This window comes from Scyliorhinus canicula, chromosome 17, assembly GCF_902713615.1.
Source record: "Scyliorhinus canicula chromosome 17, sScyCan1.1, whole genome shotgun sequence".
Classification (NCBI taxonomy): domain Eukaryota; kingdom Metazoa; phylum Chordata; class Chondrichthyes; order Carcharhiniformes; family Scyliorhinidae; genus Scyliorhinus; species Scyliorhinus canicula.
The window spans coordinates 97,130,192-97,157,212 of record NC_052162.1 but is presented as its reverse complement, the minus strand read 5'-3'; the positions used below and the strand labels follow the sequence as shown (position 1 = coordinate 97,157,212).

General features: G+C 46.2%; 1 protein-coding gene across 2 annotated transcripts; it reads left to right on the top strand.

Annotated features, from left to right (window-relative positions):
* Positions 1–1,873: 1,873 nt before the first annotated feature.
* LOC119951650 (interferon-inducible GTPase 5-like) lies at positions 1,874–25,958 on the top strand. 2 transcript variants are annotated; one of them, XM_038774830.1, is made up of 2 exons: positions 1,874–2,009; positions 24,758–25,958. In XM_038774830.1, exon 2 carries the CDS (start codon positions 24,765–24,767, stop codon positions 25,956–25,958), a length of 1,194 nt encoding a protein of 397 aa, XP_038630758.1. In that variant the 5' UTR covers positions 1,874–2,009; positions 24,758–24,764. The 2 variants fall into 2 exon arrangements, with proteins under 2 accessions (XP_038630758.1, XP_038630759.1); XM_038774831.1 differs by lacking the exon at positions 1,874–2,009 and adding an exon at positions 24,208–24,407.
* The last annotated feature ends 1,063 nt before the right edge of the window (positions 25,959–27,021 follow it).

Sequence of the window (27,021 nt, the reverse complement as noted above, 5' to 3'; positions counted from 1 at the left end):
GCAAACTTCCCAATCAGAGCAGTTACATTTTCCTCCAAATCAATTATATATACTAAAAACCGCAAAGGTCCAGGTTCATTAAAGGTCTTCAAATCTGGGGCTGCTGGGTTGGTGAGGCTTTTGATTACACTGACAGCTGGGGCTCTGCAGGTGGTCTGGAATATTACCATTTTCCGGTCGTCTCCTGCAATACTATTAGAGAGGAAGAAATACCGCATCCATTGGGTATACTGGGCCCAGTCTTCCACACCTGCATCAGAGGCTTCTAGTCTTCCAAAAAGCTGCATTTTTAAATCCTCATCAACTTTATTCTCATGCTGAGGAATTAATGTGCACTCTGGAGGTCCAGTATTGCAGCTGGAGTTCCAAGCTGAGGAGACCCGAGCAGGTGATTCAAACAGAGGTTTATTTATAACCAGAAGAAAAGGCCAAAATTGCGGTACACAGCACATAGGTCCCAACCAGGACTACTGATTATGCCGGTCCCAATCCAGGTCGGCTTTTAAGGGTTGATTCTAAGTGCCCAGCTGATGGGCCTCCGTCGATTGTTGCATTACCTCACACTTTTACAGATTGAATTCCATCTGACGCTTTTCTGCCCACTCAACCAAACCAAACTGAAAAGGAAGAATGTACACGGTTATAGGGAGAAGGCTGGGGAGTGGCACAGGGATAATTTCTGCTTCAGCAAGTCAGAACAGACAAGGCAGACCGAGAGGCCACTTGCTGACCACGTAGCAGAAACACATTCCACTTTTATCCCAATTCTGAGGGTGAAGCACAGTTTGTGGACTTAACCTGAATGATTATTAATTGTCTGAGAGAAATGTCATTATGGAGTTACAGAGAGTAAAGTGTAATCACTTCACTGTCCCATTCTCATTTACTCATCAAGGGTGGGATTCTCCGAACCCCCGCCGGGTCGGAGAATCGCGAGGGGCCGGCATGAATCCCTCCCCCGCCGTCTCTCGAAGTCTCCGGCACCAGAGATTCGGCAGGCGGGAATCGCGCCGCACCTGTAGGCGGATCCCCCCCCGGCGATTCTCCGGCCCGCGATAGACCGAAGTCCCGCCTCTGTCATGCCGGTCCCGCCAGCGGGAATCAAACCGCCGACCTTACCGGCGGGACCAGGCGGCGCGAGCGGGCTCCGAGGTCCTGCGGGGGGCGCGGAGTGATCTCGCCTCGGGGGCGCCAGGCCGGTGATCGGGGCCCACCAATCGGCGGGCGGGCCTGTACCATGGAGGCACTGTTTTCCTTACGCGTTCGCCAGAGACTTCACGATGGCAGACGCAGAGGTGAACCCCTCCCCTGCGCATGCGCGGGGATGACCCTTCGGCCCTGGCTGGCGTGGCGCCAAAGGCCTTTCCTGCGGGCCGACGGGGCGCCAACCACTCCGGCACGGGCCTAGCCCCTCAAGGTTAGGGCTTGGCCTCTAAAGGTGCGGAGAAATCTGCACTTTTGGGGCGGCCCGACGCCGGAGTGGTTCATGCCACTCCATCCCGCCGGGACCCCCCCTCGCTGCCAGGTAGGGGAGAATCCCGGCCCAGATTCTGATGCTTTTAAAGCACAAATTTCACAAAATACGAAACTTGCTGTGTGTCTATGCAGAAATTCAAGGGTTAATATAAAATATCCACAGTTATGCATTAAAAAATTCAGATTTTAAAAAATCAGAACTTTGTGACATTGTATTGACCCATGGAAACCTCAGCAAACACCCAGCATTATTGGAACGTGTATCTTCTGCTGTCAGCAATGAGAGCTGTGGTTACAAGTGGTTTCCTGGTTTATTGCACATCTTCATTCTACACGGAGCTTCTTTCACATCTCACTATAACAATGTGATAGGAAAATGTATCGTTCACGGATGACAGGAAACCAATGGTCACGTATATTCATGGTGTTAGTGCTTAAATATGAAGATTGTAAATTTCTCTGTGATCCCCTCTCCGGGAAGAGACAAGCTGACAACAAGGTTCAGATTACAACTGCTGGTCACTTTCAAACAGGTACTGTAAGATTTGATTTTCATTGTGGAATAAAGTGCACATCGAGCTTTAATGTCTTGGATTTATTCCAGATTTCTAAGTCAAAATTATTTCAGACTGTAAACTAAGATGTGAAAAGAGGCAAAGTCTAACAGTTCATAAACTATGACAGAATTGAGTGTTGGTGAAACTCTAACCATGGGAACTCTCACATAGAAGCCGTGGAAATGTCTCCACAATGTCAAAGCATGTCAACAGCCTAAGATCCGAACCACGGCCATTGTTTCTCTGACTAAGTGGGCACCCGAACTTAAGTATAGGCGTTAGCATTAGAGATAGCTTAGTTTGTAGTGCTGTTGTGCATGAGTAGATCTTACTGTGTGTGTAAATAAATAGTATTGACTTTGAACTAACTAACTGGTGTATTGGCTCTTTGATCAGTATTCGGGTTTGAACCTTGTGGTGGTATCGAAAGATACCGGGCGACTCTAAAGTAAACATAATTAGGATTGAGGAAGGCGACCATATTGACGGCCATATTTATAACCAGATAAACAGAGTAACATTACTGGCGAGTCTGGTGGGACTCGACCTAGAAGTGGATTTGTCACTCCGAGGGAACCCCATTTTGAATTAGAATCCAATTGGAAAAGAGAAAAACCACAAGTGTAAGACCAAGACTGATCAAACCACCAAGATTCAGAAGTGTGTTACTTGCATGCGTACTAACAGGGATACAAGTTAAACCTTGTGATTTTGTTGCTTCAAACTGTCAGGAGTTTTGTAGAACGGAAAATAGCGTAAGCCGTACCTGTGTTTACATCACCACTTTATTCCCCCCGTTCCATATTCAGTAGAAATCCCAGAGATAGCGATAGAAATGGCAATGAAGGCAATGGAACACCTTATGAACCCCTAGGAATTTGAGTTTGCAGTGACCAGTAAAGCAGGACAGTATCCCGTATGGGAAGGGGAGATTAGAAAATATCCCAAAGGGAAAAGATGGACCCTTTGGAATGAATTTTGTGCAAACGAAACAGGTCCCAGAAGTATAAGGTATACTTGGTGGGAGAACCTGACCGAGATCCATAAGAAGAGCTGAGGGAAAGCTCATAAGTCGATGGCAATCGTGTCCTGCTTGGCACAATTGCAAGGCACAGAGGAGGTCGTGAGGATGCTCGCAGAGAGATTGAAGAGAGAGATAAGAATAGTGAAGGAGACGTGAGTGAGTATGAGAATGAAAACAGGGAACTGACAGAGCATTAGCGGCGAAGGACAAGGAGATGGAGGGTGTCAAACGGGCAGACCAATCTTGTCTCGCCCATTTAAGCAGCTTTCAGTCGCAATATGACAAGACACGCAACGTAAGAGTTGTTGGTAAGAGAGGAAACAGAACACCAAGTTGGGCAGTTACAGAAACAACGTAATGATCTAAAAGCAGCCCGACGAGCACTCCACAGTTCCACGACGGAACAAAGGCAGAGCTTGATAGACCATGCTGAATGCCGAAAGCAAATTGCAGACCTGCAATCTCTGCTTTATGTCCAAATGGATTGCAGAACACGCTTGGATCCCAATTAGACCAGGAAAATGGCCCCGATTGGCAGGAGTTAAATGAGACTGCCCATAGATATGTACATGGCCAGGACAAACCACAGAAAACGCATATTTAAACATATAAAATGATGAAGGGAATAGATAGAATAGCTGCGGGCAGGTTGTTTCCACTGGCGGGTGAAAGCAGAACTAGGGGGCACAGCCTCAAAATAAGGGGAAGTAGATTTGGGACTGAGTTTAGGAGCAACTTCTTCACCCAAAGAGTTGTGAATCTCTGGAATTCCTTGCCCAGTGAAGCAATTGAGGCTCCTTCATTAAATGTTTCTAAGATAAAGGCAGATAGTTGTATGAAGAATAAAGGGATTAAGGGTTATGGTGTTCGGGCCGGAAAGCGGAGCTGAGTCCATAAAAGATCTGCCATGATCTCATTGAATGGCGGAACAGGCCTGAGGAGCCATATGGCCTACTCCTGCTCCTAGTTCTTATGTTCTTATGTAAATGGGAAGCGCCCCCACCCCCGACTGCACAGACAGAACACAACCCTATGAACCCTGTCACCACACAGCGCAGGGCCACAACAAATGGAGACCCAGATTTTCTGTACACAACCCCATTAACCGTCACTCAATTATGGGACGCATGTGATAAGATTACACCGTTCCTACCCACATCAAACCTACACCATTATTTTGCTAGAGTCAAACAACAGGCGACCATGTACGGCCTGGATGAAAAGGAGCAAGTGAAGCTCACAGTTTTGAGCCTCGACCCCTGAGTCGTGGCAGCCCTTCCCGAACCACAAAATGTAGGAGGAGGCACCCTCCAAGAAATGCATGCAGCGATCCTAGATGCGATCGTCTACAATAAAGGAGACCCCGTAGAAGGCCTAAACAAATGTAGGCAGAAGAAGACAGAGCACCCCACAGCGTTTGCTGGATGCTTGTGGATTCATTTTGCAGTGATATTTCGAGAGTTAGCCCGCGCCCATTTGACCCCAGACAATATGGCCAAATGGACTCGAATCCGAGTCTCCCACGCGACTGAAGCAGGATAGAGTTATTGCGCAAATTACGACCTCTCAGACGAGGCCCACAATGCGAAATGGGTACTAAAAAGATTATTCCGAGCCTGGGAACAGTATATTAAGGGTAAATCAGCTTACGGTAAAGCAGATGAAGAGCAGGCAGATGCTAACATGCATCCAGTTCGGACGCACCAGAACCCCACATGGATAAATGAAGGAAGAACCAGCCCACAGCAAACTAAATCCTACTCAATTCACCGGGCGGACCGCACGGCATCATCAGGCAAAGCGAGGAGTGGGGTGGTGTGCCTCCTCATCAACTCCTACTGGTGCTTGGATGTGGTGATCCTGGCGACCTACTACTCCCCAGACCTGGAATACCTGACCGTGAAGTGCCGCCCATATTATCTTCCACGTGAGTTCACTTCAGCCATTTTCACAACGGTCGACATCCCACCCCAGGCAGGTGAGGAAGCCGCTGGATGAACTGTACAGTTATAAGCAACTACGAAACAGAACACCCGGAGGCCTTGTTCATCGTGGCCGGAGACTTCAACAAGGCCAACCTCAAGAGTGTACTGCCAAAATTCCACCAGCACATCTTCTGTCCCACCAGGGGCGACAACACTCTTGACCACTGCTACTCAAAAATCAAGGGCGCCTACCGTTCCATCCCCCGACCGCACTTTGGGAAATCAGACCGTAAGATGGTGCTCCTTCTCCTGGCACACAAGCAGAAACTCAAGCGGGAGAATCCAGCTAAGAAGGTTGTGCAGTGCTGGTCCGAGGAGACAGAAGGGCTCTTATGTGACTGCTTCGAGACAGTGGACTGGTCCATATTTAAGAACTCAGCGACCAACTTAAATGAGTATGCCACCACCGTCACAGACTTCAATCAGCAAATGTGTGGACGACTGCGTGCCAAAGAAAGCAGTACGTACGTTCCCCAACTGGAAACCATGGCTCAATCGCGAGATTGACTCTCTACTGAAGGACAGATCTGAGGCGTTCAAGGCAGATGATCCTGACCTATACAAGAAAACCAGGTACAACCTCCGCAAAGCCATCTGAGATGCCAAGAGAGAATATCAAACCAAGTTAGTCACAGACAGACTCTTGGCGGTTGTGGCAAGGACTAAAAACATAACGGGCTACAAAGTGAAGCCGACCAGTATCTCTGGCAGCAGCGCACCCCTCCCCGATGAACTCAATGCATTCTATGCTCGGTTCGAGCAGGTAACCAACAATCCGCTGTCCAGTGCCCCAGCAGCCCATAATTCACCCATATCCACCATCACAGCTTCCGAAGTCAGATCGGCCTTCCTGAAAGTGAAACCTTGGAAGGCGATGGGCCCAGACGGGATCCCTGGTCGGGCACGCAGAGCCTGCGTGGACCAGCTGGCAGAGGTATTCACAGACATCTTTAACCTGTGCCTACTCCACTCTGAGGTCCCCACCTGCTTCAAGAAGACCACCATCATACCGGTACCAATGAAGAACCAGGCAACGTGCCTCAATGACTACCACCCGGTGGCCCTGACGTCAGTCGTAATGAAGTTCTTCGAGAGGTTGATCATGAAACGCATCACCTCCATACTCCCAGAATGCCTTGTTCCACTGCAATTTGCAGACGGTTGCAACCGGTCCACATCAGACGCCATTTCCCTGGCCCTATACTCATCCCTAGAGCATCTCGAAAACAAGGACTCCAACATCTGACTCCTATTTATTGACTACAGCTCGGCCTTCAACACCATAATCCCAGCCAAGGTCATATCAAAGTTCCAAAACCTAGGACTTGGCTCTCCACTCTTCAAATGGGTCCTTGATTTTCTGACCAACAGACCACAATCAGTAAGAATGAACAACGACACCTCCTCCACAATAGTCCTCAATATCGGGGCCTCGCAAGGATGCGTACTTAGCCCCCTACTCTACTCCCTGTACACACACGACTGCATGGCAAAACTTGGTTCCAACTCCATCTACAGATTTGCTGACCATACGACCGTAGTGGGCCGGAACTCGAATAACAACGAGTCAGAATACAGGAGGGAGATGGAGAACCTAGTGGAGTGGTGTAGCGACAACATTCTCTCCCTCAATGCCAGCAAAACTAAAGAGCTGGTCATTGACTTCAGGAGCAAAGTACTGTACACACCCCTGTAAGCATCAACGGGGCCGTGGTGGAGATGGTGAGCAGTTTCAAATTCCTAGGGGTGCACATCTCCAAAAATCTGTCCTGGTCCACCCACGTCGACGCTACCACCAAGAAAGCACAACAGCGCCTATACTTCCTCAGGAAACTAAGGAAATTCGGCATGTCCACATTAATCCCTCACCGACTTTTACAGATGCACTATAGAAAGCATCCTATCGCGCTGCATCACAACCTGGTATGGCAAGTGCTCGGCCCAGGACCGCAAGAAACTTCAGAGAGTCGTGAACACCGCCCAGTCCATCACACAAACCTGCCTCCCATCTGAAGTGTTGGCTAGTGTAGACTTGAGAGATGAACAGACACTTCCAACACTGATGAAGGTTCAGCTCAATTTTATTAACTAACTTCTAACTGACTAGCACACGATGACTGTGGGTCTAAATGATGCTAACTTAAACTAGAGACCTGAGCCTTGTCTGAACCAGTTGATTCCCTCAGCCCGTGGTGTGAGTCTGTGCTGGGCTGGATGGATTCTTGTTACACTGAAAGGCAGCACCCAGAATGAGCAGGAACCGTGGTGCACTCTGCCTTTATAGTGTGTGTATTCTAACTGGTGATTGGCTGCGGTGTTTGTACATGTTGATTGGTCCTTGTGTGTGTTCATCAGTGTGTGTTTGCACCATGATATACTGGTGTATATTATGACACCATCCATTAACTCTATCTACACCTCCCGCTGCCTGGGTAAAGCGGGCAGCATAATCAAAGATCTCTCCCACCCGGATTACTCACTCTTCCAACTTCTTCCATCAGGCATGAGATACAGAAGTCTAGGAACACGCACAAACAGACTCAAAAACAGCTTCTTCCCCACTGTCACCAGACTCCTAAATGACCGTCTTATGGACTGGCCTCATTAACACTGCACCTGTATGCTTCATCCGATGCCAGTGCTTATTTAGTTACACTGTATATCTTGTGTTGCCCTATTATGTATTTTCTTTTATTCCCTTTTCTTTCCATGTACTTAATGATCTGTTGAGCTGCCCATAGAAAAATACTTTTCACTGAACCTCGGTACACGTAACAATTAAAAAATGCAATCCTAATCCCAAGAGTGTTACAATTGCGGACAATTAGGACACTACGCACAAGAGTGCAACGCGCCCCAGAAACAGCAACGAAACCAGCAGACAGGCACCCTGAATAAGAATAGGGCTAAGCCAATCCACAGTATTAGCGCCCGTTCCGATAACACAGATATGAACGGCACCGTTTGACGGTGTTCAGACTCCCCAACCTGGGTCTGCGATACCCTTTGGGACGAATCCGGTAGACCGGTAGTCGAAGGCACAGTCCGGGGACACGCCGTAGAATTTCCTTGGGACACAGGAGGGTTCCGCACCACGCTCAATTCCTCCACAATGTTTCAGCGAGCCACATGGCCCACTATAGACACCATTACTATCAGCAGTTTTACAGGGCACTTGCAGCAGGGACACATCACAGCCCCTGTAGCGATTCAGATAGGGAACATTAAAACTGAACACCACGTAGGTCCAGTCGATCTACCCTAGACAGCCGAACACATTTTAGGTATCGATTTTATGAGCTCCCACAATCTATCATTCGACCCAGTAAACAAATGTGTGTGGAGAATGGCAAAGGCAGCATGAGATCCCGCCACGCTCACAGTTGGAGACTTCGCACACAGAATTAGCGCAGTAAGAGACTTCTGGTTCGACCCTCGATCCATTAGTCAGGATAGAGAAGGTAGGGAAGTTTTGCAACGACACAAAGCAGCTTTTGCCCAGCACAAGCAGAACTATGGCAAGATCGCTGGCTTAGTGAACATTACAGGTCCCGACCCCAAACCCCAAAATCAGTACGGTTTTCCCCCAGAAGCAGAGAGAGAAATCGCAAAGGTTATTCAGAGTCTGCTTGACCAAGGCGTACTCCGTTCAGTAGCCTCAATGAATAATGCACCAATTTGGGCCATCAGGAAACCCAATGGATCATGGCGACTGACCATTGATTATCGGGAACTAAACAAAGTAACCCCAGTAGCAGCCCCCACCATAGCCATGAGTCCTGAAACAGTGCTAAAACAGGGACTACTTTTAAATATTTTTCTGGTTTTGGACATTAGCAATGGCTTTTGGCCCATTCCATTGGATAAAGCGTGCTAATATAAATTTGCTTTCACCTTCGAGGGACAGCAATATACGTGGACATGCCTTTCACAAGGCTTCCACAATTCCCCCTCCATTTTCCACCGACAGCTGGCGAATGGTTTAGCCAAATTTTCCCGACCCGATTGCCTGGTCCAATACGTAGATGACTTGCTTCTGCAGACGGACACTAAGCGAGAGCACATTTTGCTTCTCGCCGAACTATTAGGACTCCTTCAACAAATTTGCTGTAAAGTGAACCCCAAAAAGGCCCAGATTCTACAGGAAACAGTGATTTACTTAGGAACAGTGATCACACATGGCAAACGCGAGATCGAGCAGAAACAAATCGACTCGATCGTCAAATTACCCTTGCCCCATAACGTTACAGTCCTCCGGTCATTTCTAGGACTGGTTAGCTACTGTAGGAATCGCATCGACGGTTTTGCCACAAAGGCAGCGCCCCTGTCCGAACTCCTGAAGTAGCAAGCACCGTGGGAATGGACCCTTCTCTTGACCCTTCAGCCTGATGGACCCTTCTCTTACAGGGACAGGACATTACAGTGAAGAGGAAAAAAACACACACTTTCTACTATGCTGGCACCCCACATGAATGTGAAATAATAACCACTAGGCACAATTCAGGACCCTTTGTACCAAAGTCAGCTCCCCGAAACCAAGTACTACACCCAGAGACCCCAGCCCACAGACATAGGCGCATCCCTTAGGATTTATCTGGATGGCTCCTCCACAGTTTTGAATGGAAAAAGGATTACCGGTTGCGGTATACATGCAGAGGTCGCGCAGGGACACGCGTTAGAAGAAATTTCTTTGAAATTTCCCAGACATTTAGGCTCACAGGAAGCAGAACTAGCAGCCCAACTCGTTCCCGACCCCAGCCGACATATATTCCAACAGTATATGTCTGTCATAGTTTGACAGAATTCCTACCCCTGTGGGAATCCAGAGGTTTTGTTTTCACAGACGGAAAACCCCTACCCTCAGCCCCATTTCTCCAGCATATCCTAAAGACAGCAAAAGATCAGAAATATGGGATTATTAAAGTTTTGAACCACCATCGTTCTTCCTCCCCTGGTAATGTTAAAGCTGATGCCCTAGCAAATTCAGGTTTTAGTCACTTTTGGAACTCACCCCGAGATCGCCCCAGTACACACGGTTCAGGTCTCACAGACAAACATTCAGGATTTAGCGCAGGCCCAAATAGAAGACGCACAGCTCCGGGAAGTTTTAAACGGCAACTTCCCAGCTCCCTATGATAAATACAAAAACGCATTAACCACACATGATGGTGGAGTTTTAAAAGAAGGCATTTATGTAGTCTCCAGTCAGGACAGAAACCAGATTATTTGCCAATTCATGACAACCATGGATATCAAGGCATAGAAGCAACACTCGCCCACCTCAGACCTCTCTGCTGGTGGCCTGATTTGAAATCCAATGTAACGCATTACATTGAAGACTGTCTAATCTGAGCACAGAACAATCCGGACAGATATGCAAGGAAAAATCAACAGTCACACCCGCCCCATTAATGGCCCCTGGACCAACTTGCAGATTGATTATATATGACGCCTACCCCACTGCAGGAATGGTTTTAAGTATGTGTTGGTGTATGCCTTTCCATCCAGAACTAACACAGTGACAGCCAAGATCCTAACAGCACATCTTTCCAAGGTGGGGACTTCCACACAGTATAGAGTCCAACCAAGGCTCACATTTTACAGAACAAATGATGAAAAACGTCCTTACAATTTTCGGAATCAAACAAAAATTCCACATTGCATACCACCCCCAATCAAGCGGCAGAGTAGAAAGAATGAATATGATTTTAAAAGCAACCCTCAGGAAAATGGTCCAACATCACAATAGAACCTGGGACACAGTTCTCCCCTTTGCACTAATGTTCATAAGGAACACGGCATCCACGTCGACAGGATACACCCCCCACACCCTGAAGACCGGACACCCCATGAAAGGGACAGAATATTTGTTAGGACTAGATTTGGCCAGCCCCGCAGTCACTGCCCTCACCCATGAGAAAGCAGTTCAACAGATTATAGAGAATGCAAAAGCGGCCCAGCTCGCTGTAGCTGTTAGACTTGGGACACGCAAGAAGCAAAACAAAGTTTGCTTTGACAAGACAGTACATGCCACAGAATTTGTAGTAGGGCAGCAGGTCATGCTCAACATAGACAACCCCAGTTCATTCCTCTCCCCAAAACTTGCAGGACGCTACTCTATTTCTGATGAAGTCAGCCCCTCCGTATATAAAATCACCTATCCCAATGGCAAGTCTGCATGGTTCCACATAAACCAGTTTAAGGCTTATGGCACACAGAACAACCATTCACACCACATCTCACTTGCATCAGCAGATGAACACGCCCCGCCCACGAACGACCTATTCCTACCCTCCCCCAACCAGTCCAGCCCATCCTCAGTCACTACTTTGACTCCACCCCCAGAGGCACGATTCCGCCTCTCACTTCCTCTGACCAGCAGCGACAGCGACAGCGCCAGCGATAGTGACAGCGACAGCGATAGAGACAGCGACAGCCCCATAGCACCGCGACACGATTACACCTCTGCACCAAGCTCCACTCCCAATGACTCCGAACAAGATTCCAGCGATCCCTTTGAGACCACGTATAGTAAAAACCCTGATCCAGACCCACTGCCTGACGATTATGGATTGCCCCCTAGCAGCTCCAACCTCGACACGAAACACTGGCACCGAGACAATTCTTTCAGACTCCTCCGGAATGATGAGATGGACCCCAATTCGCCCCAAGCAGCTTTGGCACAGCTACTCCAGTCACGAGTATGGCAACCGGGAGAAGATGGTGCCTTAGAGTCTGACTCAAACCAGACAAAACCCCTTTGCGACTCTTTTCGCTATTGAGCAATGAGGTGTCCAGATGATGGTAAAAAGGAACCGATGAAGATTTATGGCGTCCTTTCTGATGGAACCTGCACGATTACTGTTATATTTGAGTGTTACATTAAATGTTTGTTACTGTGAATGTTGAACGTTGTTTGTTCACCTAAAGTTTTTCATGGCCCCACGCCACCACTCTTTTAACGGCCACTGACAGTTAAAAGAACATGTTTGTCGGCAGACAACCAATCATAATTACTCTTCTGATTCAAAGGGGCAGCAGGGTAGCATGGTGGTTAGCATAAATGCTTCACAGCTCCAGGGTCCCAGGTTCGATTCCCGGCTGGGTCACTGTCTGTGTGGAGTCTGCACGTCCTCCACCTGTGTGCGTGGGTTTCCTCCGGGTGCTCCGGTTTCCTCCCACAGTCCAAAGATGTGCGGGTTAGGTGGATTGGCCAGGCTAAATTGCCCGTAGTGTCCTAATAAATGTAAGGTTAAGGGGGGGGGGGTTTGTTGGGTTACGGGTATAGGGTGGATATGTGGGTTTGAGTAGGGTGATCATGGCTCGGCACAACATTGAGGGCCGAAGGGCCTGTTCTGTGCTGTACTGTTCTATGTTCTGTGTTCTAAAGGTAATCACAAGAGGCAACATCCACAGCGAACAGAAATTCTTACCATTCTTGTCCGGTCACTCAGGCAGTGGAGTAACGGCACTGGTCCCCGTCCTGCCTGAGGACCCCCATCTGGTCGGCTATGCTCGGGTAGTGCACATACGGCACTGGTCACTGTCCTACCTGGGGATTCCACCCATTCTTACCCGCCGCGGCCCATACTAACCCCATTTGGAACTTTTAGTTCAAAACTCTTTTGTTTGTTTTACGGCAACCCTCAGGTTGCTCTCCATATGCAATTTATATCCTCAAACACTGGGATGGTACACTCACCGCATTGGTCGCACAGGCTGCGAGACTGCTCGCGCTGTGACAGTATTTTTTTTCTCAAAATATTTGGTTTAAAAAAAAATGAGTGTGTCACAGATGGTGACCCATTATAATGGGTAATTGGTAATAAAAGGATAGACAGTTACACATACGAGATCTTAAGCAAGATAATAACAGATATTATGCTTGTGTCCACAGAAATACAGAACCACAGAAGCCACAGGAAGACCATGGAAGGAAGAAGAGAACATGAAAACAAACATCATGGTCCACATTTGGATCTTCGCGGAATCCCTCCAGTTGCACGTGGACGTGACCCTCCTGACCCCTACCCCACAGGCCGTGAATGTTTCCCATCCCTGCCACACACCACACCCAGAGACAGCAACTGATACACCAACCTGGTGTGACAAGTTCATCATCTGGTATTCCCAGTCCTACGTTGCAGAAGCACTGTTAATCATAGCAATACTCTACAGTGTCATTCAGACACTGAGACTTGGGAAATGGCGGAGGAAAGCCTCCCGCACTCCGGTATATACCTTCAGGCCCCCTATTTTCGGACTTCAGCAAACTCCCCACTCTCTTTAAGTGAATTAAAGTGCATCGATTTTTTGTTTGTTTGTTCTAATAAAAAGATGTAAAACTCTGTGCTTGACTGCCAAGCTACAGAGACCTCTATTGCTGCTACTGTATAGTTTATAATGTTGTACATGTTTTTCATTGATTAAGGATAGTTTAGATAAGAATAGTTAGAGGGTCCCGTGTTTTTATTTCTGATGCATGAATGTCATAGCGCCCCGTAGAATTTTATAATAATGTGTGTACATAAAACAATTTAGGTAAAGTTCCAATTCATAGGACAGAATAAAGTAGAGCCTGTCCTTGCTTACGGGAACTCGACTTAGGCAGAGATCAAAGACGATTCAGTAATATGATCCTTCACGCTTCGCGTTGAGGATCACAAGGAAGGAGTGTAGCCATCTGGGATAGCCACTTCCAGAATACAAAATGGATGCTCCCAAAGAATGTAGGGAACTGTGGACAATACCAGAAAACAAGCAGGCACCCAGCCTGAATGTATATTTGGGAAAAAGCTCCCAGATGGAATTGAAACTATGGGTCGATTAGCATATTGATGGCCCATCTCCGGGAACAAAGGAATGACACTCAAGTAACTGATACTATTGTAGACATCCCGGCGCCAGTTCCCCAACCGAAAAGATACAAACAAAACAAGGCCAACGGCCACCGGAGACATGCCCAGCCATCAGGGCACCCACCCCTTTATTGGTCAATACCATTAAAGTACTATGCGGTATTAGTCTCTCAGGAATGACCTTCACTTTCCTGATTCCCTGCACTGGCATGAAAGGCTGTTAGTAACTGTGTCTCTCTCCGCAGTTGAGAATGCAAAGTTTAGTTGGGTGCTGATGTAATCAGTCCCTCCCAACCAGTGCATGACGTTTCCCTCCAATCAGCCCTCAGAGCCCTCACCAGCTTCGCCTCATTTAATTTTTTTACTGGGCCATTGTTGCAGGTTGGAAGATGGTGGCACTGAATTCTCACTGCCAGACAAGCTTGGACCCTTCCTGTGAGTGTCAACCCCTCCCATCATTCTTGAGGAGTTTTATGCCCTTCGGTGATTGGCAGCTGCGTTGCTTACATCACATTAATAACGACACTTCAATAGGTCCCTCACAGACCTCTCAATCCTTCCCCTTCATGATTCTGTTTCATGTCTGCTCATTAGCCCCTAAAACGGATGTGCCAATGGCCCTCATGGACCTAAACCATCGCGATCTTGAGGCCATCTCTAGTGTTCAACTTTGCTCCTCCACTGCACACTCTCCCAAGTCATGTGTCTGACTGCAACCTTCCACACTCGATTCCCCACGCACAACCTTAGTCCTGCACCTCTTTATCCAATATGAGGTAAATTAACCTCCTCCCTGCCCCTTCTCCATGGCAGCCCTAACACTGCAGCCCATGAAAAGCCAGTCTAACATTGGTCCAGTAGACAGAGCTTTTGCCTATGCCAGCCCCCTGCAAATGATGTGGTGCCGATGCCAAGAACCATGTGTGATGTGCAATTCAAGTTAGGCGAACAAACCTCCAAGTCATAAACAAAGTACAGTTTGCCAGGTATGCATTGTGCATACCATTGCAAAACATTTTGATGTGCCCTAATAGCCCAGCTGGAGGACTGATTTTGGAGATGCGGCCCTTATAATAATGTTTTTAATGTCTCCCGATGTCTCCTGCCTCTGTTAGACTGAAAGATTTTTGCGTCAATTAAAAGGTGTAAAAACTCACCAAATATCCGGGGAAGTGGCCCAAGTGAGTGCTGCAGTTGGATTTTCCATTTAGCAGCACAGGATTTCAAGCTGACAAAAATCAAACGGTTGGGAATTTAAACGGCACACGCTTTTAGCGCCCATGCCTGACGCCCGCACTTCAGGGTCATCACGCGACGCATTTGCGGCACACCAGCAACTTAAGTACGAATCCTGCCAGAAGGGCATTCAAAGAATTATAGAATTTACAGTGCAGAAGGAGGCCATTCAGCCCATCGAGTTTGCACCGGCCCTTGGAAAGAGCACCCTACTTAAGCCCCACACCTCCGCCCTATCCCCTCTATCCTCGTAACCCAGTAACCCCCACCTAACCTTTTTGGAAACTATGGGCAATTTATCATGGCCAATCCACCTAACCTGCACTTCTTTGGACTGTGGGAGGAAACCGGAGCACCCGGAGTATACGCACGCAGGCAGGGGGAGAACGTGCAGACTCTGCACAGACAGTGACCCAAGCCGGGAATAGAACCTGGGACCCTGGAGCTGTGAAGCAACTGTGCTAACCACTATGCTACCTTGTTGACCCACTTTGCAAAGAGTCATCCAGACTCGAAACGTTAGCTCCCTTTTCTCTCCCCAGAAGCTGTCAGACCTGCTGAGATTGTCCAGTATTTTCTGTTTTTGTTGATGAGGAAGTTACGGGCCATTGATATAAAATGAAGGAGGCAGGCACACCTTGGTGTATCTCTGCATCAGTCATTGAAGGAGTTGGCACGCTGAGAGTTCAGTTAATAAAACAGGCCGTATCCTATTCTTTATTAATTGAAGCATTGAGTCCAAAACAAAGGGAGTTATGTCATACCTGTGTAATACACGGATCTGGCCTCAACTGCAGTTTTGCATCCAGTTCTGAAAACTACACTTTCAGACGGGTGTCAAAGCATTAATTTCAGCTGCATACAGAAGATTGAAAGGAAACTTGATAGATTCAAAATTATGAGAGGTATAGAGGAAACAGGAAGAAACTCTTCCAATCGATGGAAGGAACGAGAAGCAGAGAGCACAAATTGAAGGGAATTGGAAAAAGAAGCAATGGTGACATGGGGAAAACCATTTCTCTGCAGCGAGAGGTTAGGATCTGGATTGCGCTGCATGAGAGTTGGCGGAAGCAGGTTCAATCGAGGCATTCAGCGGGAATTGGATCATTAATTGAAAAGGAAGAATGTACACGGTTATAGGGAGAAGGCTGGGGAGTGGCACAGGGATAATTTCTGCTTCAGCAAGTCAGAACAGACAAGGCAGACCGAGAGGCCACTTGCTGACAATGCAGCAAAAACACATTCCACTTTTATCCCAATTCTGAGGGTGAAGCACAGTTTGTGGACTGAACCTGAATGATTATTAATTGTCTGAGAGAAATGTCATTATGGTGTTACAGAGAGTAAAGTGTTGTCACTTCACTGTCCCATTCTCATTTACCCATCAGATTCTGATGCTTTTAAAGCACAAATGTCACAAAATACGAAACTTGCTGAGTGTCTATGCAGAAATTCAAGGGTTAATATGATGTGTCCACAGTTATGCGTTACAAAAATTCAGATTTAAAAAAAATCAACACTTTGTGACCTTTTATTGACCCATGGAAACCTCAGCAAACACCCAGCATTATTGGAACGTGTATCTTCTGCTGTCAGCAATGAGAGCTGTGGTTACAAGTGGTTTCCGGGTTTATTGCACATCTTCATTCTACACGGAGCTTCTTTCGCATCTCACTATAACAATGTGATGGGAAAATGTATCGTTCACGGATGACAGGAAACCAATGGTCACGTATGTTCATGGTTTTAAAGCTTAAATATGAAGATTGTCAATTTCTCTGTGAACCCCTCTCCGGGAAGAGACAAGCTGACAACAAGGTTCAGATTACAAACAGGTACTGTAAGATTTGATTTTCTTTATGGAATAAAGTGCACATCGAGCTTTAATGTCTTGGATTTATTCCAGATTTCCAAGTCAAAATTATTTCAGACTGTAAACTAAGATGTGAAAAGAGGCAAAGTCTAACAGTTCATAAAGTGTGACAGAATTGAATGTAAGTGAAACTCTCACCATGGGAACTCTCACATAGAAGCTGTGGCAATATCTCCGGAATCTCACAGCGTGTAAGTCTGATCCAAATGGAGAGAGCTGTTTAATAAGGTACAATCTGATTAAAGGGGACATCAGTGTATTAGACAGTGACCAACTTATCCTTGATTCTCATTGTGTGGTCAAAAGGAAATTGGCCTAATTTTGTTTTTTATTAATTCATTAGACGTGGGTGTCATTGGTGAGGCCAGCATTTATTTCCTATCTCAAATTGCTCTTGAGGAAGTGGTGATGTGCTGCCTTCCTGAACCACTGCAGTCCATGTAGTGTAGGTACACCCATAATGATATCAGGGAGGATATTCTAAGATTCAAACCTAGCAACAGTGTAGGAACGGTGATATATTGCCAGAGAAGAATGGTGGGTGGCTGTGGTAATTTGCAAGTGGTGATGTTCCCATGTGACTGCTGTCTTTACCCTCCTGGATCGTATGGTCTCGACTTTGGAAAATGCTATGATGTGGAGATGCCGGTGTTCACCTGAGGAAGGAGCAGTGTCCGAAAGCTGGTGTTTGAAACAAACATGTTGGACTTCGGGGGGTAGGGGGCTCCTAGATTCAATCCAGGCCACGAGGGTTGTCCTGTTTCCCCGAGGGTCCCGGAGGGTGAGCCACAGGGCAGCCAGGGCTTCCTGGGATGAAGTGACAGCGGCCGTCATCTTGGGAAGCATGACCAGGAGGACTGGCCTCCAGTGCCGCAAGAAAGTGAGTTGACCCCCTCCCTGCCCGAGACCTTCCCGTCGCCAGGCGAGCAGCCCCTCCAACCTTCTTGTGCCCCCCATACCCTCCCTTCACCCCATTCAGCTCCCCCAAAGGATAGGATTTCTGAGCATCTGGAAAGGCATTGCTTGATTAGGGATAGTCAGCACGGACTTGTGAGGGGTAGGTCTTGCCTTACAAGTCTTATTGACTTCTTTGAGGAGGTGACCAAGCATGTGGATGAAGGTAAAGCAGTGGATGTAGTGTACATGGATTTTAGTAAGGCATTTGATAAGGTTCCCCATGGTAGGCTTATGCAGAAAGTAAGGAGGCATGGGATAGTGGGAAATTTCGCCAGTTGGATAACAAACTGGCTAACCGATAGAAGACAGAGAGTGGTGGTGGATGGCAAATATTCAGCCTGGAGCCTAGTTATCAGTGGCGTACCGCAGGGATCAGTTCTGGGTCCTCTGCTGTTTGTGATTTTCATTAACGACTTGGATGAGGGAGTTGAAGGGTGGGTCAGTAAATGTGCAGATGATACAAAGGTTGGTGGAGTTGTGGATAGTGAGGAGGGCTGTTGTCGGCTTCAAAGGGACATAGGTAGAATGCAGAGCTGGGCTGAGAAGTGGCAGATGGAGTTTAACCCTGACAAGTGTGAGGTTGTCCATTTTGGAAGGACAAATATGAATGCGGAATATAGGGTTAATGGTAGGGTTCTTGGCAATGTGGAGGAGCAGAGAGATCTTGGGGTCTATGTTCATAGATCTTTGAAAGTTGCCACTCAAGTGGATAGAGCTGTGAAGAAGGACTATGGTGTGCCAGCGTTCATTAGCAGAGGGATTGAATTTAAGAGCCGTGAGGTGATGATGCAGCTGTACAAAACCTTGGTAAGGCCACATTTGGAGTACTGTGTGCAGTTCTGGTTGCCTCATTTTAGGAAGGATGTGGAAGCTTTGGAAAAGGTGCAAAGGAGATTTACCAGGATGTTGCCTGGAATGGAGAGTAGGTCATACCAGGAAAGGTTGAGGGTGCTAGGCCTTTTCTCATTAGAATGGAGAAGGATGAGGGGTGACTTGATAGAGGTTTATAAGATGATTAGGGGAATAGATAGAGTAGACAGTCAGAGACTTTTTCCCCGGGTGGAACACACCATTACAAGGGGACATAAATTTAAGTTAAATGGTGGAAGATATAGAGGGGATGTCAGAGGTAGGTTCTTTACCCAGAGAGTAGTGGGGGTATGGAATGCACTGCCTGTGGAAGTAGTTGAGTCGGAAGAGTTAGGGACCTTCAAGCGACTATTGGATAGGTACATGGATTAGGGTAGAATAATGGAGTGTAGGTTAACTTCTTAAGGGCATTGTGGATAGCACAATTGCTTCACGCTCCAGGGTCCCAAGTTCGATTTCGACTTGGGTCGCTGTCTGTGTGGAGTCTGCACATCCTCCCCGTGACTGCGTGGGTTTCCTCCGGGTACTCCGGTTTCCTCCCACAGTCCAAAGATGTGCAGGTTAGGTGGATTGGCCATGAAAAATTGTCCAAAATTCTATGATTAACCTAGGACAAAAGTTCGGCGCAACATCGTGGGCCGAAGGCCCTGTTCTGTGCTGTATTTCTCTATCTATCTATGACTGAGAAATTTATTTCATTTCAAAGCCTTCCTTCATGACCACGCACCCCGCCCCAGCCACTGTGAACCGCATGTGTGGTTAACAATGCCCTCTCTGCGACTCCGCAGGAGAAGATCTCCCACGATCGCCGGGAGAGGGCCCAGACTGGCGGAGTGGTGCCGGATATAAAAATAAGAAGCTTCACGACCTTCAAGGAATGGGCCCTGGTGGTGCCGGAGGTGGTCGGGAACAGAGTGGTCACCAAGGCAGATATTGGCGCATGCATATGATGGACTATGGAAAAGAAAATACATGTCCAGATGAACATGCCCTCCAGAAGGAATGGGCCAAATCCCTGGAGTCTGAAGCAAACAAATACAGTGATTGCCATCGCAATTGTTAAAGAGGGACTGGAAAAATACAGGCAACATTATAATGTTGAGAGTCACATGGTAGCAGACATGATGGTGGACTGAATATGGATAGACTCTTGCAGAAGACAACATGAAGTTAGCTTGTAGTTGGCCTCTGCTTTGTCCATATGTATAGTTATATGTTCAAAACAAAGGCTTAATGTTCCACCTTACAAGCCTCTTGTCCTTTTAATGAGACCTACTGACCATAACCCCATCATTCCTCTAAATTCCATTGAGTGTAGTCCCCGTCTACTCAGTCTCTTATCTTAAGCCAATCCTCTCAACTCCTGAATCAATCTGCACTCCTTCCAGTGCCAGTACATCCTTTCTCAAGTAATAGAACAAAATTGTACACAGTACTCAAGGTATAGCCCCACCAGAAACCTATACAGCTGAAAAATAGCCTCCCTGTTTTCAAACTCCATCTCTCTAGCAATGAAGGACAAAATTCCATTTGCCTTATCTTGCAACTGCATAGCACATTGGTGACACCACATTAGGAGTACAGCGCACAGTTTTGGTTCACTGACTTGAGGATGGATGTAAATACCTTAGAGGTGGTTCAGGGAAGGTTCACTAGATGGATTCCAGGGATAAAGACCTGGCTTATAAAAAGAGATTGAACAGTTTAGACCGGGAGTTTAAAAGAATGAGAGAGGGCGAGCATGATGATGCAGTAGTTAGCACTAATGCCTGACGATGCTGAGGTCCCAGGTTAGTGTCCGTGTGGAGTTTGCACATTCTTCCCATGTATGCATGTGCAGGGTAGGTGGATTGGCCACACTAATTTTCCCCTTAATTGGAAAGAATAAATTGTGTACTCTAAATTTATTTTAAAATAAATAAATAAAAATAAAAGAATGAGAGACGATCTGATTGAGATCTGTAAGATGCTAAAGAAGATTGACAAGATCGACGTAGAGTGGATGTTTCCCCTTATTGGATATTCATGAATGAGAGGCCGTAGTCTTCGGCTAAAGGGTGGAATATTTGAAACAGTATTGCTTCACTCAAAGGGTCGTGAATCCATGGCATTCTCTACCCCAGAGTGCAGTGGATGTCGGAACACAAAACAAATTTGAGGATATAGGTAGGTTTTTAATTAGTCGTGGGACAAAGGATTGTGGGGAGTGGGCAGGAAGGTGGAGGTGAGACCAGCCAGTATTGAATGTCAGAGCAAGCTCGACAAGCTGAATTGCCTACTCCTGCTTTTAGTTCTTATGTACTGATGTTCTTAAATTCTTCAATTTTCCGGACCCAGTCCCGGTTCGCCTCCCACCAAGTTCCTGTAATGGCGACTAGATCATAATTATTTACTTCAATGTGCGCTATCAATTTGGCTACAAAAGCTACGCAGCTTTCACAGCATCCTGATGAGGGCAGCAGCTCATCCACCTCTCTGCCAATCACCATGCCAGACTCTGATGATTGAAGAGTACCCAGCTAAGTCACCGAGTGCACCCTCTCAAGGCAGAGCCTGCTCAGGACCCACTGGCCAGAGGGTTACTGCTAAAGTCATCTGGGTCAATAGGATAGCACAGTTAACTATCTGCCTCCAATGTTTCTGTCAGTGAAAGGCAGGGCACCTAGGCATGGCACCTACAAATGTAAGCTAAAGATGCAGAGAGCACAGCAATGGGTTTGCACAGATATTTCTTTGGAAATATCACATGTGATTAAATCAGTTCAGATTGGAAGTTCTCTGTTATTTTCACTTACATATCACTTAAATTGGTGGAATTCTCCGGTCCAGCAGTCGCGTTTTCCTGTGCCCCCCCCCCCCCCCCCCCCCCCCCAGGCAGTGGGATTCTCCAATCCCGCAAACAGCCAATGGGGTTTCCCAGAATGGCTTTCCCACACCATCGGGAAACCTGCGAGCGTGTGTGCTCTGCCGGCAGACCGGAGGATCACGCAGACGGTTAATTCCGCTGCATATATCATGGCTACTTTGCTCACACGCCCTGAGTGTCCTGTGTATTCGATGGGTTTTTGCCTCATTAGTGCCTGGTAAAAGACATTTGGGACAGCAAACTTTAGAACAGAGGCAGTAATGCAACATTGGGCTTATAGGATGGTTATGTGTGAAATGTTTGGGAGGGAGGCAATGCCCTTGGTCTCAGTCGGGAGGCAGGCCTTGGCAGCCTAGCGGAAGGAATGCTGAATGAAGGCCTCCCTGAAGGTTCCTCATGTGGTGTTCTTTGTGTTGCTTATTTAGGATGGTAGGCGTAGTGTTCCACAAAGACCACAGTATAGCTTTTACTTGAACAAAGCTATAATTTTATTTACACTACTAAACTGTGTTGCAACACTTAGATCTTTCGAATACAGAATTGATCAACAGCATCTAACTACACTCACCTACTGCTAATCTCACTACAGGTATAAACTATAATCTAACCTTACTCACACTAACTGCTCTTATGACCTTCACTAGCTGTCTCCTGCTTACACATGATAAAAGCAAATTACTGCGGATGCTGAAATCTGAAACGAAAGAGAAAATGCTGGAAAATCTCAGCAGGTCTGGCAGCATCTGTGGGGAGAGAAAAGAGCTAACGTTTCGAGTCCGATGACTGAGCTGATCATCTGAAGCTCTACCCCACCTCGACCCATTTGTTTTCATCCCATTTCATTTTAACTGTCTGTTACCATTTCTTTCTTTCTTAATATACATTTAACCTCCCTCCCAATGTTATCCACCTTTCCTTAACCTTTCTCCTCTTTGTTTCCCCTTCCTCTCCCCCCACATCTACAGTCATCCTCTGATGTTAGTTTCTGTGCTGTTTGGCCTCTAACTTCTTTTGTTCTCTCTGGGCACTCTTTTCCCTTGGTTTCTGTGGTTATTAGCACCCCGTTTCCCTGGGTTTCTGTGGCTATGACTCACTTTTCATTCTCACTCCACAATATAAATACTTCCCACTTTCTCTGTCTGTTAGCTTTGTTCCTGCTTACACTCCTCCCCTGAGTTCCAGCATCACTGATTTATATAATAGTATCTGCAGCTCCCTCTAGTGGCGATTCATGATACTATTGTGGTGGTATGATTTGCATAGCTGTCTGCCATTGGTGCAGAACACCGGCTTACCATTGGCCCTGGTCGGTCATGTGCCTCTCAACCGATTGGTTGAGACCAGTCATGTGACAGCTCTCCGATTGGTCGAGAGACTGAGTTAACCACGCCTCCATACCGAGGTATAAATAGTCAGAATGCCCGGCGGTCGTCCATTTACTGTAGTCGACCACAGGGCTAACGTCTAGCTTATTAAAGCCTAACTTTTGTACAGCAACTCTTCTCCCGTTCGATTGATGGTTCATCAACTATATTAACCCTTGTAATGATAATACCACACCTCATTTCAACTCTTCATCCTCACCATTTGCCCGCCCCTTCTGCACCTGAATCTTCATTGGATTCTTCCTCTGAGGCAAGTGAACGTCTTTCAGTGTCCGCCTGATTCAGTGATTCCCCTCCAGGGAGAGCAACATTATGCAGAACAGAGCAGAACATGGCGATTGAGGGACATTCATTCTGGAAGATATTGCAGGGCACCCCACCCAAGGGCAGCCCAGGCATCAGAATGGCATTTTCAATAGACCTATTGTCAACTCCACCATTGCACCTGAAAAAAAAATTTCTTCTAAAAAGAGGTTGTATCTCTCCTCCGCTTCTTTCCTTAGGTGTCCGAGAGGCATCCAGAGCCACATTTTCAAGAGATACCCTTTGTCATCCAGTAACCTCTCATCGAGGTGAGCTGGAATTCCTGGGCTGCCGGCAAAATGGAGAACATCTGGACTACAGCCTGCAATCATTTAGTACTCAGCAATAGATTTCTTCAGGAAAGACACCTTGGTCGGGATTCTCCAGTTCGCTGGCTGGTCAATGGGGTTTCCCATTGTGGGGCATCCCCACACCATCGGGAAACCCCTGGGCTACCTGCAAAATGGAGAATCCCAACGGTGGAGAATTCAGCCCATTAGCTTTTATTAAACTGGTCATAGGTCTATTAATCATCCTTGGGTCAAAATGGTTATAGCAAAAATAAAAATAAGGGGAAAGCAGGGAACAAACAGGGTTGACACAGGAGGACCCTTACATGTGCCTGACATCTTCTTGTCCAATTTCATGTTCTTCCAGGTGGGGCATGCACCCATCCAGGCAGTGTAGAATTCTGCACTTGATAAGAGGGTTAAAGGTTACCAGTGGTCAGTGGGAATTTAAAGTGGTCAACCATGGCCATGATCATATTAAGTAGCAGAGCACTTTTGAGGGGTGAAGTGGCCTATGCTTGCTTCTTGTTTGAATGTTGCATGTTCGTTCTGAGTGTTATCTTTTTATTTCAGATTTCCAGCATCCACAGTATTTTTTGTACTTTTATCACCACTGCCTTAACTTCCCTGCCACCATTAACTAAAGGACCAACTCTTTAATGCAGTTCTCATCCATCAACACAACAGCACAGCAACCTTCTGAGGATAGCCGGATCAGCTGAGTAAGGTATATTATGTGCACTGTCCTATATGATTTTAATCTTCAGAAATAACAATGCACAATGCAGGGGCACACTTATTTATAACTCACTCCAAAACCAACACAAGCTAATCAAATGACAGGACATCTTTCTCTCACATTAACCACAAGCATAGAAAGTAAGGGTGAAGAAGCAAAGTGCCTTTGTTTTCAGTTCAGTGCATCTTTCAAAAGTTGAGTGAATTGTTCCAGGCTCAACAATTTCTGCTTTACATCAACTAATTGTGATTGTAATTTTAGTTTGATCATCGAGTAAAGACACACACCCAGATTAGAGAAATGATACACAGTGTAAAATATTCATTCTTTTTTTATAGAGATAAGATGGCTCAGTCTTCAAAGTCTACATACTTCAATCAGGAAGAGCTCAAAGAAATTATGTCTACTTTTGAATCGGGTGGACTGGGAATGGCTGCTTCTCTGATAAAGGAGAAGGTAAATAAGCTGAAGGAGACAGAGCTTAACATTGCGGTGACAGGGGAATCAGGTATGGGAAAATCTACCTTCATCAATTCTATGAGAGGACTTCGGAAAGGTGACAAAGGAGCAGCTAAAATTGGGCTCACAGAAACCACAATGAAACCAACCCAATATCCACATCCCAGCCAGCCGACTGTTTGTTTCTGGGATCTGCCAGGAGTTGGAACAACAACATTCCCTGCGGCTGAATACTTAAGGGAAATGGACTTTAACAAATACGATTTCTTCATCATTATCTCAGGCTGTCGATTCACAGAAAATGATGTAAAACTTGCCAAAGAAATTAAACAACTAGGCAAGAAATTCTACTTTGTTCGATCGAAAATTGATAATGATTTACATTCTTTAGAAATGGAGGGTGTAACATTCAACATAGATGAAGAACTGGACAAGATTAGGAATTACTCTGTCAGCAGTTTAAAAGAGGCAGGGGTCCCATCACCCACAGTTTTCCTGATATCAAGCTACAAAGTGAATCAATTTGATTTTCCAGCATTAAACAAAACTCTTGCAGATAATCTTGATTATATAAAGAAGGATCTTTTCTTGATGTCACTTTCAAACACAACATTGGAGATTGTGGAAAATAAAAAAAAGCAGCTGAAGAATCGAATCTGGATGTTGGCCACAATTTCCGGAGCAGTGGGAGCGGTGCCAGTTCCTGGCCTGTCCTTTGCTTGTGACATTGGAATACTGGTTACAGCAATCACAGATTTCCGTCAGTATCTGGGTCTGGATGATGCCTCTCTTCAAAGATTGGCCAACATGGCAGGGAAGCCTGTGGAACATCTGAAAGCGGAAGTGAAAACCCCTCTGTTGGGTGAAATAAATGCAGAATTTGTGAAAAGAATGTTCCATGGTTCTGCTGTTGCTGCTATTTCAGCAGCTGAGATTGCTCTTGATAGCATTCCATTTATTGGTTCCATCTTTGGAGCAGGATCATCATTTCTTGTGACCTTCAAACTGCTGAATGATGCATTGAATGACCTTGTGGAGAATGCACAGATAGTAGTGAAAGTTGCATTTGAGACTGATTAAAATGTTTTCAACAAAAACATCAGTACTTTGCGCTTCTGTAATTAATCAAAAAATTTAAATCTGAGGATATTCCCGATTGTTCTAAAACCAATTATATTTTTTATTCAGAATCAGTTCCAGTTCAATGGCCCAAATGGCCTTTTCCTGCTCCAATTTCTTATAATCTTCTGATCAATTACAGAATCTATTTCCCAAGATCATTGGCCCTTTATATTCAAGAATGCGGGACTTCACTTATTAGATGAATTGGAAAAGCTGTTGCTGTTCTCCTAAGAGAAGAGAATAACAATAGGAGACTTGGTAAAGACATTTGAAATCATGAAAGGTGTGTACAGAGTAAACAGAAAGAAAATGTTCCCAGTGACAGGATAGCTGAACACCAGAGGACATGGATAAAAGTTGATTGGAAGAAGAACCAACAGTGACATGAGGAAAATGTTTTTTATCCTTTGAATGGCTAAGACCTGGGACATGTTTGCTGCCTGACAGTGTGAAGGAGGCAGGTTCAATTGTAATATTTTTAAAAATAAATTTAGAATACCTGATTAATTTTTTTCCAATTAAGGGGCAATTTAGCGTGGCCAATCCACCTATCCTGCACATTTCTTTTTGTGTTGTGGGCGCGAAACCCACGCAAACACGGGCAGAATGTGCAAACTCCACATAGACAGTGACCCAGACCCGGGATCGAACCTGGGACCTTGGTGCCGTGAGGCCACAGTGCTAACCACTGCACCACCATGCTGCCCTCAATTAGGATATTTAAAAGCAAATCAAATAAACACCTGAAGCGATACAGAGATTAGGCAGAGATTGTTCCTGTAGGGAAAAGCATGGATGTGATGGGCTGAAAAGCCTTCTTCTATGCTGTAACGATCCTATGATTCTGTGAGCTCACCTTTGGAGGGATCGACTCTTGAAGAGATGTAGAACAGTGAGTTAAGTGTAAATCTCAACATTCTTTTCTTTTATTCAATGTAGTGCCATAGAATTAAATCTATCCATTGTCTACTTATGACAATAAAGATTATTATTATTATTACTTCCTTGTGAACCTGCTCCT